The 13,558-nt window shown below is 45.7% G+C and overlaps 2 protein-coding genes across 3 annotated transcripts in view; one reads left to right on the top strand and one right to left on the bottom strand.

Annotated features, from left to right (window-relative positions):
• Window positions 1-5,635, top strand: part of LOC149336754 (putative peptidase C1-like protein F26E4.3) — a 31,525-nt gene extending 25,890 nt beyond the window's left edge. The window contains exons 9-12 of the mRNA XM_089553102.1: window positions 726-771; window positions 2,085-2,208; window positions 2,897-2,939; window positions 4,258-5,635. Coding sequence (XP_089409228.1) covers window positions 726-771; window positions 2,085-2,208; window positions 2,897-2,939; window positions 4,258-4,452 — 408 coding nt within the window. The 3' untranslated portion in view covers window positions 4,453-5,635. The remainder of the gene's footprint in view (window positions 1-725; window positions 772-2,084; window positions 2,209-2,896; window positions 2,940-4,257) is intronic.
• A 1,931-nt stretch (window positions 5,636-7,566) lies between these two features.
• ave (sterile alpha motif domain-containing protein aveugle) overlaps window positions 7,567-13,558 on the bottom strand; it is a 33,691-nt gene continuing 27,699 nt past the window's right edge. For both annotated transcript variants that reach the window (XM_089553108.1, XM_089553107.1), the window contains exons 4-6: window positions 13,332-13,398; window positions 8,589-8,665; window positions 7,567-7,672 (exon numbers count right to left, since the gene is read on the bottom strand). In XM_089553108.1, the coding sequence (XP_089409234.1) occupies window positions 7,641-7,672; window positions 8,589-8,665; window positions 13,332-13,398 (176 nt within the window). In that variant the 3' untranslated portion in view covers window positions 7,567-7,640. The remainder of the gene's footprint in view (window positions 7,673-8,588; window positions 8,666-13,331; window positions 13,399-13,558) is intronic.

Raw genomic sequence — 13,558 nt, 5'->3', positions numbered from 1 at the left:
GAACCAGTTGGGAACTCTACTCCAATTGGAACCATTTGAAACCAGCTGGAAATCCAATTGGTTCCAATGGTTTTTTTTTTACTGGGTTTGCACCCGCTGGCAACCTGCGATGTCACGCTAGCGGGCACAAAGTAGTTGGCTGCAACGTCATAGACAATAGGTCTACGCCACCGGTTGGAGCGCCTTCTTTGAGGGGTGTCCAGTTGCAGCTTCGTTCACGAGTTATGTTCGGCCATAGTGGAGACAGTGACGATTCAGCTTTTTGTCTTCAGGACATTCAACCACAAAACACATTTTGATCTAGCTCGTGTCATTAAATCTTCCGGTCAATACGCACTTGGCTCATGGATGTAGTCGCCATTAATGAATTGAATATTTGCTGCTGTGTCTGTTAACTGGCGTAGCGGGCTAGCATGGTCGATGGTGCCCACCATGACTGGTGCGTCCATTCTTCTTCAAAACATACCGGGCGGCATGCAAAATACAATTTCTCCACTTCCTCTGTGCCAAGCTAACAGCCTTGAATCCTTTCTAGGATCTTCAGGTCATTGACTGCCTGGTCTGTAGTAAGGACTAAGTTTGTTAGCCACACAGAAAGAGATGACTATTATTGCAAAAAAAAAGTTCGACACATGTATGTCAGGATCTTATAGCAAACATGCAAACTATTCCTTTCTTTTTTTTTAACAACCAACACTCACTTCCTACGCCTTCCACATTTCCAGGAGGAAGACATTATGCAGGAAATCTTCGCCAGCGGTCCCGTTCAGGGTGAGTAGCTGAAATGTTAGCAACGAACCTTTCCCAAGGCTGTTGCAACCTGTGGCATCCTATGCTTTGTGTGGCAAGACCATACGTGTGTATTCCAATACCCGGCATCTCGAAGTAACATGCCCGACGGATAAGAAAGACCGTTGGGCTAGTAGGTGAGGCATCATAGTGAATTGAGCGAGAATGAGACATCTGACGAAAGGAGCAAAGATCGAACTATATGTTTCACCTATTTGCGAGTTATCTGACAATAAAAAAATAGTTCTGATTTGATTTATTGGGGTTTAACGTCCCAAAGCGACTCAGGCTATGAGGAATACCGTAGTGGAGGGCTCCGGAAATTTCGACCACCTGGGGTTCTTTAACGTGCACTAACATCGCACAGTACACGAGCCTCTAGAATTACTGTAGAAGAACTTCTTGCTGGGCGAGTTGGTGCATAGCTTGGGAAGAAAGCTCTAGAATTACGCCTCCATCGAAATTTGGCCGCCGCGGCCGGGATCGAACCCGCGTCTTTCGGGTCAGCAGCCAAGCGTCGTAACCACTGAGCCACCACGGCGGGTACAAAAATAGTTCTATAAAATCTGGATATAAGTAGCTATCTTCAAATAGAAAGTAGCCGCGAGTAAAAGCGATAAGAAAACTTAATTTTCAACATTACGGCTTCATGCGGTCCGTGATTAGGAGTTTAACTACGGCATACACAACGCTACAAAGCCAGATGAGTTAACTCGTGACCATCAGAGAAAGGTAGGTTTCGACGCCGATATATGGCCAAATCTCTCACGATACTTAAGGCTGTGTGGTGGAACGAAGACACTTACACAGGAAGCACTTTTTGGTTAAACATATGAAAGCTAGACTATTTTTTGTTGATGCACCACTCGGGACTTCAGTTGTCCAGATCTTTACTCCCTAAGTATAAGGCAACCAAGCGCACGTTACACGTGGTTAATGTGCCTGTATTTGCAGTCCTTCATCTATCTCTTTTAGCTGCAAAAGATGACAAGTCTGCCCAGAGTGGCTATGTCAGAAAAAAAAAAGAAAAACCCAGCTCAGGGGTCGTTCGCTAACTTGCTCTCCTCGCCTGAAATCATCCCACCAGTACAGGCCGCCGTAAGCGACATGTTCTTCAAACCAAGCTATTGAGCAGAAAAGATGCTGTTCGGACTGTTTGAATTTCGCGCTTTTTTTTTTTTCGTTTTTCACCAAGAGGAGATTTCTGAAACGCGTTCGACACCATGCTCGGCAACGACGCCTCTGGCAAGCAAGTGTACCGTTAATAACATACGGTTGTGTACGCGTGCTTGCAGCTCTGATGCTGGTCAAGGAAGACTTGTTCCTGTACCGCTCGGGTGTGTACAGGCACACCCGCCTCTCGGAGTCCCTGCCCTCACAGTTCCGCCAGAGCGGATGGCACTCGGTCCGCATACTCGGGTACGTATCCCCACGGACAGGGCTCACATCAGCGCGCTGCAATGACCACGATTTGTGAAAAGGCGTAACCAGATTCCGTGTGCACAGGCAGGTCCCTGTGTCTCTGCGCTGTATTTCATTACATGATGGCAGCAAGGGCAATGAATACGAGTATTGCGTCATTTGTTTTCAGAGCGCCGACGTCTAATAGCATAAGCGATTGCTTTGGAAGTAGATGGCGCCACATTTATGCGGAAGATAGGGTGAATAGCAAGCTTCTGAGTGCAGCGTGCCGGCTTTGAATTCAAACACTACCGCAAATAATTGAACTGGAGTAATTCGACATGACTATAACGGATTTCTGGCAAGACATTGCAACAGAACATTAGACCTTGCACATAGTGGCCATTATGTTGGCGGAGCAAGAACGCAGTGAAAATTCACACGTTTTTCAAGTCCGGTTATCACCGGTTTGTCGCCTGCTCAGACGTGCGCAATGCCATGTGACCCACCATTACACTAAAATATTCACCACGGTGCCCAGGCTCCTATCAAGTGGCTTGCGATTGGCTTGAACGAGCCACTAGAGCTTCGATTGCACACCTACTGCGTCCTGCAGTTGTCAGTGGGAATTCAAGTTGTTGTTAGTGCGCCGTTCGAATGAATGCAATCGTAGATATCTCACCATGCATTTCCTTCCATGTTTCAGATGGGGCGTTGACAGGTCACAGTACCGGCCGGTCAAGTACTGGGTGAGTGGTTCCGTCATAATGAAAACCAAACGAAGACAGGTGCACAAATTTAGCCCAGCCCTGGCTTTGATATAACCAGTCCCAAGATAAACCTTCTCTCTATGTGGCTGCTGGTGCCGGAGAGATTAATTATGATTTGTGAAAACAACGTGTACAAGACAAACTGCTGAACCAGTTGGTTCCACATGCTTCACTTCACCACAGAGAGAACAGACAGAAAAACTCCACAAAGCGCATTACTATAGAGCTTTGTGGAGTCTTTCTATCCATCCGTGTTCATTTTTTGTGCACTGTGGTGGAGTAAAGCAAGGTGAACAGCGTGTTGTCTGATGCGGTATAAGGCTAACACATGAATTTCAACTCTATAACCTGCATGAACCCCAATTTTGGCAACATTCGGGCCAGGAACGCCAGTCCTGGTCCACACGTGATCTGAGGACAGAGTGCAATGCAAGGTATTAAGTAGAACTGGCGTCTTTATGAAGGCGGTCATTTTCGTGCTGGCCGACCAAAATGAATAAATTTGTTTCGGTGTAACAATCCTACATCATCAAAAAAAAAAAGGCAGTGAAGGATACAAGGGACGAAGGAGCCAGCTATACTCATGTATTTTGTTCGGTCTTCTTGAAAACATAAACTGCGTTAGAGCACATTATCCGAGAAGGTATAGCTAGAAGAATAAGAATGGGGTGGAGCACATATGGCAGGTTCTCTCAGATCATGAATGGCAGTTTACCAGTATCCCTCAAGAGAAAAGTATACAACAGCTGTACCTTACCGGTACTCATCTATGGGGCAGAAACGTGGAGGATAACAAAGAGGGTTCAGCTTAAGTTAAAGACAACGCAGCGAGCTATGGAAAGAAAAATGACAGGTGTAACGTTAAGAGATCGGAAGAGGGCGGAGTGGGTGAGGGAACAAACGTGGGTTAATGACATCTTAATTGAAATCAAGAGGAAAAAATGGGCTTGGGCAGGGCAGGTAATGCGAAGGCAGGATAACCGCTGGTTCTTAAGGGTAACGGAGTGGATTCCAAGAGAAGGGAAATGTAGCAGGGGGTGGCAGAAAGTTAGGTGGGCGGATGAGATTAAGAAATTTGCGGAAATACGTTGGCCGCAACAGGCCAAGGACAGGGTACATTGGAGAGAATTGGGAGAGGCCTTTGCCCTACAGCGGGCGCAGTCAGGCTGATGATGATGATGACGATCTGAGCAGGTTAGCCCCACTGCTCCCGACGGCAGCTCGTGGAGTAGCTTTTCCAAGCACAGAAAGCAAGGAGCAGGGAGACTAAATGGCTCTTTCTTTTCTTCTTGTGCAGCTGTGTGCCAACTCATGGGGCAACGGCTGGGGTGAGAACGGCTACTTCCGCATCGTGAGGGGCGAGGACGAGAGCATGATCGAGTCCTTTGTGCTGGCCGTCTGGGGTCGCAGCTACGCCTCCTACTACCGCCAAACAGCGCCCCAGCCGGAGTATGGAGAGCGCGAGTTCGAGGGCTACCCCGAAATCAACTAAATCCCTGTCCCTGCAGCGAGGGAACACTTGCTCACACTCTCCAAGCCCCGACAAAGGGCGGAGCGCACATTAACACTTCGTCAGACCTGCCTACACATTTCCGGACGTAGTTCCAACCAACAACTCCTTTTGTGACGTACGTGAGCACCTTCCATCACAGCTTTCTGCGCGGCTAATAAGCAGCACATGTCTAGCCCAAACTTGTAGAAGCCTTCTCAAGTCTTTTTTGTTTTTTCACTTTCGAGCTCCTATCTTGGCACACAAAACGAAACCGGCTGCAGTGCTCAACACAAAAAATGTTCACGGTGGAATGTACTGGGCTGCATCCTTTTTTGTGGCTCTCTGAGAACTGCACTGCTATAGCCTAATAATGATATTGACCAAGTGTTAGCTAAGGTGCCCTAGCAAGTTATATTCAAATTTCAGAAGAGGCAAGGATGACGACTCTAATGATACCAGAAACTATGCTGTACTATCTTATAACAGAGTTTAACCCTGATTCAGCCCTGCTAACAATGAATGACCTTAACAGCCTTACCCAAGATATTTGTACCACAATTATGAGCTTTTCACTCGCATATTTCTGCTGTTGCCATTTAACATTTCGCATGTGCGATGAATATTTAGTTAAATTAAGTTTGTCCGGCTCCAACGACTCAGGAGCTTGTGCCACATAACCATTGTTCTGCTGTGACAAGTGAACATGGAACTACATAGCTGTCCAATTTAGCTTGCATTTGCCATCTTTTGCATTTGACCGGGCAGAACTAGGAATAAGCCACACAGGGCCATGTACTGTAATAAGGAGTGTGCCATTATACCAGCATTTTGTTGTTACGAACCATACGTTTTGACTTAGCCACATTAGAAAAATGGAAACTGTCAAGAATGACAGTCACTTTACTATGGTAGACTATCGATCCAAACCTTGAAAAGTGCATCTTTTTCTTTCTTCGCCATCACACCACACATTTGTAAACACTGCTAAGAAATAAGCTAAACCATCTTCGTGTTCATTTACAAGTTGTCACTTATATTATTGTTTGCTAGCCTGTATTGACAAGTGTGTTTTATAGTGGCTGCATCGTTTACACCCTGGCCTCTGGCCCATTTTATGCACTGTACAGATTTCTTGTAGTTCAATAAACGCATCACTGCCAGTGCACTGCCATCATGAACGGTACATTGAAGCATTTCTCTGTCTTTTTCCAATTGTGTACGGGGGCACTTTGGATGCACCCGGAAACATCCTTTGGAAACTACGTTGACATAAAGTCCAGCCCAGCTGTGATAGCGAGTCGTGTTCTGCTTGAAATTTACAGCATGTGTATAAAGTTACACCAGATACGAGGGTAATCCCAAAAGTAAGGTCTCCAAAGGGCTGCGGCCGCAGGGGAACTATTTGCGTGGCTGTGCGCCATACTGCTGTGTTCATTGTTCCCCGTCTTCCAAACAAGCCATGACTCAGCGCGAAAGAGACTGTCAGTCGTGGCACGGCAGCCATTTGAAATTGAGCTCCCGTTTGTCACTACCGCCAAGTGCGAAGTTCACGCAGTTGTTCGATTTTTGAACGCAAAAGGCGTTCAAACAACTGAACTTCATCGCTAGTTGACGGAAGTGTGTGGAGAGTCGTGCATGGATGTTAAAAACGTCCGCAAGTGGTGTAGGGAGTTCGCAGCTGGTCGCACTGAAATTCACGACGAAGAAAGAAGCGGGAGACCGTCAATTTCTGATGAGACAGTCGCAAAGGTCGAAGAAGAAATGATGCGGCAAGATCGAAGGATCACTCTCGACGAACTCTGCATTTTGGTTCTTGGCGTTTCTAGAAGCACTATTCATAGGATTTTGATAACAAAGTTGAAATATTGGAAGGTGTGCGCAAGATGGGTTTCGCAAATGCTCACAAACGATCATCAACAGCAACGCTTTGGCTCCTCCCGTAAATTTCTTCGGCGTTATGGAGATAAAAAGGGGATATTTTTGGATTCCATTGTTACGGGTGATGAAACCTGGGCATTCCACTTCACACCTGAGACCAAACAAGAATCACGTGAGTGGCGGCACTCCTCTTTGCCCAAGCCGCGAAAATTAAAGCGAAGACAGTCTGCCGGCAAAGTCATGGCAACTGTGTTTTGGGATCGAAAAGGGGTATAGTTGGTAGACTTCATGGCTCCTGGCACCCCAGTAAACGCGGACAGATATTGTGAGACCCTTCAGAAACTCAGATGGGCGATTCAAAATCGCAGAAGAGGGATGCTGAGCAAGGGCGTGACTCTTCTCCATGACAACGCTCGCCCCTACGTTGCCTGCCAAACCGTCGCTCTCCTGAAACAGTTTGGACGGGACGTCATCAGACATCCACCCTAAAGTCCGGACTTGGCAGCAAGTGACTACCACTTGTTTCCGAAGTTAAAAGAACATCTCGCTGGAAGACGCTTCACCGATGATGACGAAGCGAAAGATGCCGTCAAACGCTTCCTCAACGGCATGGTGGCGAGCTGGTATGACATGGGCATACAAAAACTGCCCAGTGTCTGCAAAACTCCATAGACCGCAACGGCGATTATGTGGAAAAGTAGAGGAATGATCTGCCTTTAAAGTGATTTGTAAATTGCTTAAAATAAACATTTCTTTCGATTTATAAAAGAACTGGAGATCTTAATTTTGGGATGACACTCATACAATGCTGCAATGACAATTCCATGAGCAATTTTTCTTTTTAAATATGGGACAAAGAATGAACCACAGGGAGAGAGACATTATTGTGGCACTATGAAATTTTTGAAACGAGTAAGCATCTCATATCAAGTAATGAATACCCACTGGCGTAATGAGATAAGTTTTAGATGCGACATGCAAGCGAAAATATCAAATGGCCGCACATTTTAACTTAGCACAATGTATGTTTGTATTTGACCGTCCTTATGTGTTTGCCCTTTTTGCTTTCATGCACTCCAACACTTCCTTTGCAGATCCTCATGCATGAACAAGAGAGCACTCCAGCATGTTAACACAACGTTATGTTAAAGTTTCACTACTACCATAGTGTGCATCATTGGCCAGAAGCCACTTGTAGACAAGCAAGTTCATTGTGCTCAAAAAAGAGCCATGAAGTGTGAGCAAATGTTTATAGAGAACCTGAGTAAGTTTGTCAAGGTCTACAACAAATGGCATATCCAAAGTCTTCTTCAGCTCATTCCAACAGTTGAAAACTCTGTGCCTGCAAGAAAGAGACAAGAGAAAAGAAAACTGACATCAATAACGGTGAAGCAAAACCTTTACTTTAACATCTTTCTGAGAACCTTGTCCACAAAAGGACTTCAAACTTAAACAGCCACATAACTTTCACAGCTGTTGTAAATGTGGAAACATATAATGTATGACTGTTGATAACTGATCCAATAACTGCTACGGCCTCACACTGCCTTTGTGGTAACCCCAACACAATAACAAAAAGGATTCAGCTTAAAAAAAAAAAGCCCAAGGCATTTTTTTTTACTTTGACCTACCCCCCTATAGCTCAAAGTGCGAATGAGGTGTTCGCTGACTCAGGGAGCCGGTGATGCACATTTCCTTTCCTTTTGCGACTGCCTCAGAATTCTTCACCGCCCCCAGTGGATTTTGCAGGGTAGGAGTTAATAGTGCTTTTTGCGCACAAATAAAAGTTGACAAAGACGACTACATGCAATGCATAGTGTGAAAGTGTGGCAGTTTAACATGAGGTATGATCAGCTGCAGCGACTGTATAGTGCTCTCGTGCACTGACCAGTGAAACTGATCTGTTCGCAGCGCCACGGGTTCGAATCCCATTATTTTCTATTTGTTTCTATTTATTTATCTATTTATATCAAGTTTGGGTTGGTTACACCGACAGCCTCAGCAAGGCTCAACCCATGAACAGGGCTTAAGAGCAGCGCACTAAAACAGTCGCCACATTCCTGCCTTCAACATTGGCAACCTAAACCCAGTGTAGTTTTTGGTTTTATTGGGGTTTAACGTCCCAATGCGACTCAGGCTACGAGGGACGCCTTAGTGAAGGGCTCCGGAAATTTAGACCTCCTGGGGTTCTTTTAACGTGCACTGACATCACATAGTACATGAGCCTCTAGAATTAAAAAAAAAAAAGTCTTTCTCACCCTTGCTTTCGAGATCCCTCATTTCCAGAATGTTGCTTTTCAGCTTGAGCTTGAGGATTTCCCGGTACAGTTCATCCCTGCAACCAAGAGGACAGCCATGAAAGATGTGCCCCAAACTGGCAACACACCAACTGCACACCTAGTGCTCATTTCTGCAAGGAGCTTGCACACAAACTTTCAGATCAATATGTTCCCAATAGCCAGTGCTTCCTGATCAAAATGTATGTTGCCACTCATATGAAAAAAAAAAGGGAGGCAAACGTGTGAATGTGCAACTTTCAGCCAGCATTCAATTCCTCCCTGTCTCTCTATCATATTGAGAAAGCTGCAGCGAGAGGAATAAAAGAAAAAAAAAACAGCCGGATAAAAATTTGCCCTCTCTCGGGGCCCTTGAAAACTGTCTGCTTTGAAACCAGATGCCGCACTTATAACGAACACTCACCAATTAGAAATGAGGCCGGTGCTACCATCAGCACATCTAATAGGGCAATGACATTACACCTCAGATAAAACAAACAACTACAGCTGCACAACCCAGTTATAATAAATGAGGATGCACCGCAAACTCGCCCCTGCAGTTGGAAAACCCGTGGTTCCCGCAAGCGTGCGGAGATCAGAGAGCATCTCCAATGCCTCATAACAACATCATCTCCCTCCCATTTCTGAAATATTGCGGCGGCCCTCCCAAAATAACAGCAAAAAAAGGGTGCACTGAAACCAAATAGTATCTGCCGTCCAAGTGTATGCCAATGGGCTACAAGGTCAATCAGTTCAGGTACTAAGTGCGCAAGCGCCTAAAGTGGAAGGAGATGCGTGGGTGGCGTCCATAGAGTTTCTTACTATTACCTAGAGGGAAAGCTGGCGGCGCTGCACTTCAGCCACCATGGACGCCCAAAGCATCATGGGGCGGTGAGCTACTTGTTGCGAGACAGTCGTAGTTTTTCGAGAACACGGAGTGGCACTACTAAGACGTTTCATTCCGAAAACGCTGTTTGTGTGTGCGCAGATGACTTTCGCGCAAACGCAGTGTGCAAAACCCATAGTAGTGAAAACGCGACGACACACGACGCTAATAAAAGGTTTTACTTTTATGAAATTCCATTAAAAACCTCTTACAGTGTTTAAGCAACAACATCTTTTTTGAAAACATATTTACTTTTAAAAGTGCGCCTGTTAATTACGAAATATTAGTTTTTGTAGTGTTCATCACTGGGCCAATAGGAGAGCTAGCCATCCGTTATTTTGGGCGAACTTTGCACTTACATGCTTTTCTGCTCGTTTGTTGCAATCATTAGACAAGATATTGAATATTAGGACGTTTGTAGTTATCAAACAGCTTAATTTTTCTATTATTTTTTGGCCAAAAGTTGCAGTTCCGCAACAAGTAGCTCACCGCCCCATGATGCTTTGAGCGCCCATGGTGGCTGAAGTGGTCTCGAGGGGTCGCCATGCAAACTCCCATAGACGGGCTGCCAGCTTTCCCTCTAGGTAATAGTAAGAAACTCTATGGTGGCCTCAAAGGGTAGTGTTGAAAGCAAAACTACTGCACACGGTCTCTGAATAACCAATGGTCGCAACTAGAGAAGTTTGGAGGCCAGCTAAGTTTATGCCTTGCTGGCTCGGCCATTCACTTGACATGCACTGCCTACCAAATCGGCTCTCTACCTTCTGCTGTGGTAGTGCACAGGCAGTAGAGAGCGCAGTTGATATGGTTTGGTTTGGTTTATTAGGGTTTAACATCCCAAAGCGACTCAGGCTATGAGGGACGCTGTAGTGAAGGGCTCCGGAAATTTCGACCACCTGGGGTTCCTTAACGTGCACTGACATCGCACAGTACACGGACCTCTAGAATTTCTCCTCCAAAGAAATTCTTCCGCCGCAGCCGGGATCGAACCCGCGTCTTTCGGGCCAGCAGCCGAGCGCCGTAACCACTGAGCCACCACGGCGGGGCGCAGTTGATACATTCTGCGCATTTAGTTTACCCTTAAAACTTTGTATAATATCCAAAGCTCCAAGGCTGCTTTATCGCATGAGCGTGAGGGCTGCAATTCTATGCCGTATGGTGACAGACTTTGTACCATGGTTTACTTCGACTGCGAAAAGAAGCGTTGACGCTGAAATGAAGGCAACCATTCTTAATGAATTTTCTTAAGGTGCAACCATCAAATGCAAAGCGCCAGATACAGCCACTTGGCATGGGCATCATAAGTTCACTTAAGTTCCCTTATCAGTGACGCATCATTCAGGACATGTTGATATCAATAGACCTCGCCCTGGAGCAAACAGTATGACGTCAAAACAGGTGTGGCCTGATGGGTGAAATCATCACTTTCAGTTCTGAACCGGTTTTTCTGGTGTCAAGTGCTCCCCCGCCACCTTTTTTCCTCGATTCAAGGTGCCTCGCAGCCTTTCTTCTCCTGGTGAGAGCCTTCTAGGTACGGCGCATGTTTTGCTCATTGGACCAGACACACGTGCGCTGATGACATCGGCCGGGAGAGGTCTATAGATCGACCAAATGCCAAAGTCCTGAGCCGGCTCTCTTTGTTTGCTGCAATGTAAATGATTAAGGCCGTGCTAACAGAATTAAGTGCAGAGTGCATCAAGACTTGGTTTCGTAAAGTGGTGTTCATCGGGCCAGAAACGAGGGAGAAGGCAGTGGGACACCCACACACATGTGGAATACTGCAGAGCCAGGTAATGATGAAGCCATTGTATGCAGAGTATGAGCAGTCTCCAAGTGTCAGGAATCTGATCACGACGATGGCAAGGAGGTCAATCAGCCAAGAGTTGCCACGAACGTTTTATATGCAATTAGTTACCGTATAAACGTGTGTAAGGGCCACAGTTTTTTTTCCAGATTCGAGGGCCAATTTTTTGGGTGCGGCCCATACATGCAGTTTGCGAAAAAAAAAAAATTTTAAGGGCGGACACTGGTCTTGAAAAAACAATTTTTATTAATGAAGTCACAGTTACGAAATCTTCAGGGAATATGTATTTTTGTGTGCTGATTCTAAATATGTCCTTTAATTTCATGTAAAACAATTCCTTGAGCACTTATGCACTTTTTATGCCAGTATTTTGCGGAGAGTTTTGAAGAAAATTTGCTGCGGGAAACTCGCTGAAATGTATGCCATTGCGTTCTCTTGACACCAAGGAATGCAATAAGGGTGAAATTGTCTTCCTGCCTATCATAAAACTCAAGTTATAGGGTTTTGAAGTTGTCGCTTCAGAAATGAGAAGGAAAGTGTGTATTCCTGTTTCTGAAGTGACAGCTTCAGTACCCGTTACTCAAGTTCTATGAGAGCCAGGATGATAATTTTACCCTTATTGTATTCCTTGGTGTCAAGAGAACCCAATGGCATACATTTCAGCGAGTTTCCTGCAGCAAATTTTCTTCAAAACTCTCCGCAAAATAATTGCATAAAAAGTGCACAAGTGCTCAAGGAATTGTTTTACATGAAATTTAATGACATATCTAGAATCAGCGCACAAAAATACATGTGCCCTGAAAATTTCATAACTATGACTAAAGTAATAAAATTTTCTTTTCAAGACCAGTGTCCCCCCTTAAGTAAAAACACACCAATCAGGGAATGAACGGCATTTATTCTGCGTCCAATAGTCACTCGCCTAATATTTCGACTCTGAGCTGGTGCTGTGCTCTGGTGCATGCTCATCCCAAAAAAAGCCAGGCAGGATGTCCGCAGTCAACGTGTAGTCGTTGTTCCGCACTTTCATCACATAAGAGAGCAGCACTTCTTTCTTCCATTTCGGGAAACTCACATGGCTCGCCTCGGAAAGCGGGCTTTTTGCAGCTTATATTTCTCAATGCATCCTTCTGGTTGGACCATCATCGGACGCACTCCATGGCCGCGTCGAATTTCCCGCTCGCCGCACGCTTGCCGTGTTCGGGAGCTAACTCCCAGCTATGTAGCTATTAAGGTGCTTGCCCATCGTGCTAAACCTGCAAAGCTCAGCGGCAGCACGCGAAAGCCACAACCACCACAACTACGGCGAGCACGCTAACACGCCACAAAAACAACAAAAGGCTGGAGCTGGCGATGCTGATGTCGATGTGGATGGCAGGAGGTCGCGGCGGAGAAAAAAGTTGATGATGATGATGACCGCGGCCTCGGGCACCATCCATGGACGGCACTTGGAAGCTCCTGTGCGCGTGTGTGGCCTCCGCGATCAAGCACACTTTTGCTCGCAGCCGGAGCTGATCGCGACGGCCACGGCACGTGCATTTAGAAGGCTATTCCCACCTGGGTTGTGGAAAGTTCGGGTGTGGCGCTTACACGTATCTTTTTTTTTTTTTTGAACATTTCCTTCAGGAAAACGGGGTGCCGCCCATACACGAGTGCGGCCCTTACACGCGTTTATATGAAATATCCCTAAAGCAGCCTATTGGCAGTGGGATCTTAGCAAGGAGCACACGACCATGGCTGAGAGCTTGGCAAGTGTCATGATAGGGTCCGAGATGAAGGACAGACCTTTCTAAAAATTGAATGCTACAACTGTCTTTGTATTTTTGCCTTCTAGCTATGAAATTTATTACTAACATGCACGTGTACACATATTAATAACTTGCAGGACTGATCAAGATTGTTAAAGGGTCCTAAACTATACGTACAAAAGAAAAATACAGGAAGTTCACTTATGAACTTTGGATACTACTACAATAAACACAAATCACACACTGACACATTCGTTATAAGTGCAAGAGGAAAAAAAAACACTTGCCGGTGGTTGGGATCCTTGATTCCCATCTTTTCCAGGCTCACATCGTTCAGCCGTACTAGTGATCGACCTGAGAAGTAAAGAACACCAAAAACCTATAACATTACACTTCACACCAAGCACAGGTCACCTTGAAAACAATTTTCGGCCAGCATCCCTGAATATCTCATGACATAACTCTGCTGCTTTCTCCGTTCCTTCATTTCAGGCAGCGTAGCACTAGCGTAGTG

This window comes from Amblyomma mixtum, chromosome 7, assembly GCF_055824585.1.
Source record: "Amblyomma mixtum isolate Tamu chromosome 7, ASM5582458v1, whole genome shotgun sequence".
NCBI lineage: Eukaryota > Metazoa > Arthropoda > Arachnida > Ixodida > Ixodidae > Amblyomma > Amblyomma mixtum.
Note: the sequence above shows the minus strand (reverse complement) of the source record. Positions and strands in the feature narration are given on the sequence as shown.